Below are 6,777 nucleotides of genomic sequence, written 5' to 3'. Positions count from 1 at the left end.
GGGGGTCCCCAACCGGTCCCCAGAGTCCTCGCTGCCCATTCCCCAGGGCCCCAGTGAGGAGGGTCCCCCTTCCAGGGGAACTGCAACGAGATAGGAGCCGGCAAGTCCGGGCCAAGGAAGGAGGGGTAGGTGGCAGGGGTCCTCCAGGCGGTGGGGCCTCCCTCGGCCCACTTACTTGGCACAGGGCCCTGAGCAGTCAGCACTCCACGCCTCACCTGGCTTGTTCTCTTCCGTTGGCCCCAGGCTAGCTCACACAGAGCCAGCCCCCGCTTTCATCCAAACTCCTGCAACCACCCTTCCTCCCACAGGCCCCGGGGTGCAGTGGGCTGCCCTGGGTCCAGGGCTTAGGGCCATGGAGGCCCTGGCTCCACAGGGACTCTGGAGACGCCGACCGTGGGCCTATTACTCTCCTCTGCAGTCCCTGCAGCCTCAGAGCCCCAGGCTGCTGGTCCTGTCCCTGCCCCAGGGACCCTGCCCATGAGGACCTTTCCTAGGGCAAAAGGCTGATCTTGCCTCTGCCCTCTGGCCAGACCCCGCCAGACCGCTGAGCCCGCCTGTGCGTCAGCTCCTTAGCAAGCTTCCCCAGCCTAGTGTCCTCCCAAAGTATAGGTGACAGATGGGTACACCCCCAAACCCCAGCATAGACCGTGAGGTGACACCTATCCATCTGGAGATGCCCCCACCCCGCAAGACCATGGCGTGGGACCACGCTTGGCACAGAAGGTGGAGTGGTCCCCTCGACAAGACCTTAGGAAGTGGGAACTTCCCCAGCAGCAGACCCCAGGAGGTGACATCCTCCCACTCAGTTGAGACCCACTCTCCCGCCAGCCCGGGTAGCTGGCTGGACTGGTCCAGATTCCAAGTGCCCCAGCTGCACCCCCTCCCCCAGGTGCACGGCTCAGAGGAGTGGGTCTCGGTTCTCCGAGCAGAACAGAAAGGGATGAACCAAACTCCAGTGCGGAGCACAGGTTCCTGGAGGAGCCCCCGGGAGATCCTGGAGCTGCTCCTGGACGAGGACGGGGTGGCTCCCCAGCCTGGGTGGGCAGGGAAGGTGTAGAGGGAGGGGTCTTCCCAGCCCTGGACCGCAGCCGCACCTCTAGATGGTCCAGGGCAGCGTCTGCAACTCAGGACAGAGGGACGGCCCCTCTTGCTGCCTGCTGCGGCTGGCAACTGGCACGCACTTCTGATGCCCTGGCTGCGCACCCCCCCGGGGACCCCCTTAGCCACCTGCCAGCCTGTGTGTCCCCACCTTCCCAGGGGCTTCCCTGACTACCCCCCGCCCCACCTCTTGTTGAGCATAAAGTGTGTGTTGGCTCTTCTCTGCTGCCTTCACTCCCTTGGAGTCAGGTGGCTTGGAGCTCGGCCACCAGGGGGCCTTCTGGGCCCAGGTCTGGACTCTGCCCTGCTCAGGCCAGCCCTTCCTTGGGACAAGTGGGCCGGCAGTTAGACTCTGCCCTTCTCTCCCTGGGGTGCCCCTCGGGCTGGGTGCTCTGCCACTGCCCTGGCTGCTGTTGTCTGTGAGGGGGTGGCAGTCCACAGGCTACTGGCCGGCCCTCTGTTGGGGGCATGCCCCGCTGGTGGCCGCTTCTTCAATAGGTGCCCACCAAGGGGCTGGCCCCGGAGCTGGTTTGGGGCTCAGCTGGGAGGGTGACAGTGTGCACCTGATTCCGAGGTGCTCCAGAGCGGTGGAGCTGGAGTCAGATGCCTGCCCCGCGGCCTGGCGAGTTCCGAGGCCTGGGGGGAGTCGGCAGGATGAGGCCCTGCTTTCTCTTTGAGTCATGCTCTCTCACCTGCTCTTCTTCTGAGCGGCTCTCGTTCTGACCCATTTCTGCACCAAACCTCGGAGCCCCGTTTCCCAGCTGGCAGGTTCCCACGATGGGCGTGGTGGCTGCCAATGTGAGCTGGTGGGCTGGCGGGGGAGCAGCAGACCAGGGCCAAGGGTGGGAGAGGCTCTTTTGAATCCTCCCAGGAAGGGATCTGGCCACGGGTAAGGGTGAGGCCTGTGGTAAGCACCCCGGCCAGCCTGGCAGTGCAAACAGGAAGGGCAAAGGTGCTGGCAGCCAGAAGCCATGTGGCTGGCAGGCTGTGGCAGGACCAGCTCCTTCCTGCATGCCCACCACCGCCCACAGGGTGCCTGCTATGGGGAGAAGGGGTGCACTGAAGCGAGGCCATTAGCCATGGTGTTTCTCTCCTGGGGTGGCCCTGCCCAGGAACAGATGCCAGGGTCGGGCCAAAGACCCAGTGCCACCGTGGTCCTCTCCCTAAATATTTGGGCAGCCGGATAAGGCAGGGGATGGTGGCAGCCACCTGCTCGGGCCAGGCCCTGGGATGCCAGGCCCAGCTTTTGCACACACACCTTGGGCCTGCCTCATGGTTTCTGACAGCACCCACAGCCCTCCCTCCCCTCCCTCGATATTGCACAAGGCCCCACCACAGCTTGGTGGTTATGCAGGGGGTGGGGAGCCCCAGAGGGGCCAAACTGCCCCCCTCTCCTGGACTTGCCTCTGCCCCCCCCAATGGGTCTGCTGCCAGCTCCCTGGTTCCACCCCGATGGCAGTCTGGTCCTCACTGGGGACAAGAGCTGGGGGAGGCCAGCAGCCCTGCGACCCGAGCATGCAGCAGGACAGGGATGGTGGGGCAGTGGGAGGCCCTCAGGATGGCACGAGGTGGCAGACTGGGCAACGGTTCCTGATTGCTCTTCCTTACACAACCCCCGGTTCACAGCCCCCAAGAACCTGAGCAGCCTGAGGCCTCCAGGATGCTGAGCATGAGGGAGGAGCCTTGCCGCATGCACCACGTCCAGGACCAAGCAAGGATCCCGCTGGGGTGAAGGAAGCTGAGAGGCACCACCTCAGCTATGAGTGGGGTGAGGGCTGGTGTTCGGGGAAGTCTGGCCGTGCTGGCTTGCTGCATCTCCAGTTCAGAGGAACCAGAGCAAAAGGGGAAGGAACTGGACCTCCAGGTCAGGGCCCCCGGGCTGGCTGGAGGCCGGGGAGGAGAGGGACTCTGGACATCAGCCTTCCTTTTCCTGGAGCGGGTGCCAGCCCCCTGCCCATCCCCGTCAGAGACACAACGACGCCTTCTCCTTCCAGCCTGGAAAGCCCCCTCCCTTCCCCACCCCCATCCTGGGCTGTGGGGGCTGGAAGAAGAGACCTGGAGCCCCCAAGGGCAGCCCTCCCACCTCACGTTCCTTCTGCTTGGCCAGGAGTCAGGGCCCACCCACAGCCTGGGGCTTCTACGGACACACGTCCTTGGGCGGGGAGAGAAGGTGTGGTGGCCTATAGTCCACTCCGGGGCCAGCCCAGCCTCGCGTCTGCCTACTGTGGGCATGTGCTGGGGCCTCGTGTGGACAGACTCTCTTAGGACCCCCGACGGACCCCTCTTCTGAGAATCTGGGTTCTGGGATAAGGTGTCCTAGAGGAGGCAGGGGTGGGGTTGGGTGGCGTGGGGTTGCCCAATAAGAATCAACTGGAGAAACCTCAGCCTCCTGGCAAAGAGCTGAGCACAGCAGGTCTGTGGCTGCAGGGTCTGGGAGCCCACAGCGGAACGGGGCAGAGGTGAGCAAGGGAAGTGAGAAATGCCAGTGTGGCAGGGGGTGGCGCTAGCCTGGGTGGCAGGCAGTGACTCTGGGGTGCCCTTCTGGGGAGGAGGCTGCCTTGGCTCAGGAGGCCAAGCGGGCCCCCTCCTGCTCCTGCCTCCTGTGCCTGCACAGAAGGTCGTCTCCGGGCCTCCTCAGAGCCGGCAGGGGTGGGCAGCACAGGCTGGGCCCTGGCCTGGCGCCCCTCCTGTAACCGGAGGACCCCTGCAGCCAGAGGACTAGAGGGAGGCAAGGTGAGGAGGGTGGTTGAGGCCAAAGCTCACCTCCAGGGCGGGGGGCAGGGCGGGGCAGGAGGGGGAAGGGACCCTGGTTTCCCTCATCTCAGGCAGATGAAAGGAGAGCGCTTCCAGGTGGGGCCGAGCACGGGGTGCCGCTGTGATTCAGGGCGCCTCTGCCCAGTGGCTGCTGTGATTTGAGAACCTGGGGTTTCTTGGGTGACAGATTCTGGGAGCTGTGGATGAATAATGGCGGTGAGTGTCTGGTCCTTAGGGAACCCCGAGCTGGGAGGATGGGGCCTGTGGTTGAGCCCGATGAGACAGCCTCTCTTCGCATGGCACGGCCCCACCCAGAGGCTTCGGGCCTTGGTGAGCCTGGCCGGGGTGGCCCTGCTCATGGCCCTTTGGCTCCTGTGGCTATTCCAATCCTCCCCTGGGGGAGCCCCGATGCCCCAGCCCACACTCACCATCCTCATCTGGCACTGGCCCTTCACCTACCCGCCCCCGGAGCTGCCCAGCAACACCTGTACCAGCTACGGCGTGGCCCGCTGCCACCTGAGCACCAACCGCAGCCTGCTGGCCACCGCCGACGCCGTGGTCTTCCACCACCGCGAGCTACGGGACGGGCGGATCCGCCTGCCCCTGGCCGAACGGCCACGCGGGCAGCCCTGGGTGTGGGCCTCCATGGAGTCACCCAGCAACAGCCATGGCGTCAGTGACTTCCGCGGCATCTTCAACTGGGTGCTGAGTTACCGGCGTGACTCTGACATCTTTGTGCCCTACGGGCGGCTGGAGCCCCGAGAGGGGCCCGCGCCACCCCTGCCGCCCAAGGACAGGGTGGCTGCCTGGGTGGTCAGCAACTTCCGGGAGCGGCAGCGGCGCGTGCAGCTGTATCGGCAGCTGGCGCCTCACCTGCAAGTGGACGTGTTTGGCCGCGCCAACAGGCGACCGCTGTGCGCCAGCTGCCTGCTGCCCACGGTGTCGCGGTACCGCTTCTACCTGTCCTTCGAGAACTCCCAGCACCGGGACTACATCACAGAGAAGTTGTGGCGCAACGCGCTGGCGGCTGGGGCCGTGCCCGTGGTGCTGGGGCCCCCGAGGGCCACCTATGAGGCCTTCGTGCTGCCAGATGCCTTCGTGCACGTGGACGACTTCGGCTCGGCCCGCGAGCTGGCCGCCTTCCTCACCGGCATGAACGAGAGCTCCTATCGGCGCTACTTTGCCTGGCGAGACCGGCTCCGCGTGCGGCTGGTCGAAGACTGGCGGGAGCGCTTCTGCGCCATCTGTGCCCGTTACCCCCATCTGCCCCGCAGCCAGGTCTACCAGGACCTCCAGGGCTGGTTCCAGTCCTGAGCTCCAGCCCGCCCACGACAGGAGGTGGGGGAAGGTGGTTGGGAGCTAGGGCTGTGGGTGAAAGGCTGGGTGTTGAAATCAAACCACCAGGCATCCGGCCCCCCATGGCAACCCTCAGGCTAACTTGGAGTCTGGGGTTGGAGCCCAGGAAGCAAGGCTCATGGGGGAGTGGGTGGTCTGGGCAGGCTGGCTGGAGGAGGAGGGTGGTGGGCATTGGAGCAGGCATTGGGGGTGCAGGTGAGGGCAGGGAGGGAGCAACGGGGGTGGGTGTTGCTAGTTAATCAAAGATAAGAGGCTGCTGAGGACCTGCCTCTCCAGCTTGCTCAAATCTTGCTCGGGGGGTGGCATCAGTCTTTCTCTGGATGTGGGGCTGAGAGAGGCTGGAGGCAGGGCCCTCAGTGCTGAGGACATGCCACCCTGCGGTTGCTGGAGGCAAAACCTGGGTCCCCCACACCTCCTCTGTAACTGAGTTCGCCTGCCTCAGATGTGCAGGCACGTCCCCCTTCTCCGTCCACAGCGCTGGAGCCCCTGTGTGCAGACCGGTGCGGGGCCCTGGGAGACTGTGACCAGCGAGCCAAGTTGTTGGGCTTTTTGCAGCCTGCAGTCCCCTCAGGCAGGAGGCCTCGGTCAATAAAGAAACAAAGGACAAGAACAGCGTGTGCCGAGTCTGATGGCGCAGGGCCCCCTGTATCTGCTCTCCCCCTGCCGTCCCGCCCACTCAGGCCTCCTCATCCTGACGGGACCATCTCAAGGCCTCTCCCCTCCCTCTGCCTGAGACGCCCTCCCCCGCCAGGCTCTGCCTGCTGCCCGGGGCTTCCTTCAGCCCCTGCTAAAGGGCCCTGCATCAGAGAGCCTTCCCAGACCCCCGTAAGGCGAAGGTGGGTGGGAGCAGGGCTGAGGTCAGAAACCCAGCTGGGGACCGAAGCTGCATCATCTCAGAGGCCCTGAGATTTCGTTCAGGCTGCAGGGGCTTCCCGGGTGTGATAGGACCTGTTTTGTGACGTGGGGTTCCCCTTGGCTGCTGGCTGGTTGTGTGGGGACAGTGAAGGGACACAGAGGATGCTGCTGAGCCAGGGGAGCCCCTTGTGGCGGGGTGGGTGGGCGGAGGAGGAGAAAGGAGGCTGGTGGTGAGCCTCTGGGTGGCACTGACAGGGGCCCCAACAGCCCAAGCCCCTGGGCTGGGGCACAGACTGGTCGCTGCCCCAGCTGGCGGTGGGTGGCAGGTGGAGGCAGGAAGTTTCCCTCCCCTTTGGCAGTGGCTCGTGGGAAAGACCTGCCAGTGACTTCCTGCCCTGACCCAGCCACACGTGTTGACCAGTGAGAAATAGTGTCCTGAGGCTGCAAGGTGGGGTGGGTGTTATGGGTGGGGGATTGTGCCCCATCCACCTGCCCCGGCTGCCCCTCCTCCTACGCCAAGGAGCTGGGAGGGGGTGGGGTGCTGCAGGACCCCCCCACCCCTCCCCCACCGGCAGGTCTACAATTCAGGTTAGGGTGCGCCCTCTATGTGCCCCCCAGACACTGGACATCACAAGGCCCACCTCTCCCATTCACAAGTGGGGAAACTGAGGCTGGGGAGGAGCCATCAGTGCCACCCACATGGCTTCCCCTCCC

The 6,777-nt window shown here is 65.1% G+C and overlaps 1 protein-coding gene across 2 annotated transcripts; it reads left to right on the top strand.

Moving 5' to 3' along the window:
* The first annotated feature begins 3,477 nt into the window (after positions 1–3,477).
* LOC124232678 (alpha-(1,3)-fucosyltransferase 7-like) lies at positions 3,478–5,790 on the top strand. Of its 2 annotated transcripts, none has more exons than XM_046649618.1 (2): positions 3,478–3,831; positions 3,924–5,423. In XM_046649618.1, exon 2 carries the CDS (start codon positions 4,063–4,065, stop codon positions 5,164–5,166), a length of 1,104 nt encoding a protein of 367 aa, XP_046505574.1. In that variant the 5' UTR covers positions 3,478–3,831; positions 3,924–4,062; the 3' UTR covers positions 5,167–5,423. The 2 variants fall into 2 exon arrangements, with proteins under 2 accessions (XP_046505574.1, XP_046505575.1); XM_046649619.1 differs by lacking the exon at positions 3,478–3,831 and adding an exon at positions 5,684–5,790 and having other exon boundaries at positions 3,914–5,190.
* Positions 5,791–6,777: the final 987 nt, after the last annotated feature.

This window comes from Equus quagga, unplaced genomic scaffold, assembly GCF_021613505.1.
Source record: "Equus quagga isolate Etosha38 unplaced genomic scaffold, UCLA_HA_Equagga_1.0 102376_RagTag, whole genome shotgun sequence".
Taxonomy (NCBI): Eukaryota; Metazoa; Chordata; class Mammalia; order Perissodactyla; family Equidae; genus Equus; species Equus quagga.
This window is presented reverse-complemented; position numbering and strand designations above follow the sequence as displayed.

Bases quoted from the DNA above. Each gene is read 5' to 3' on its own strand.
- LOC124232678 (XM_046649619.1), top strand. From the start codon at position 4,063: ATGGCGGTGAGTGTCTGGTCCTTAGGGAACCCCGAGCTGGGAGGATGG.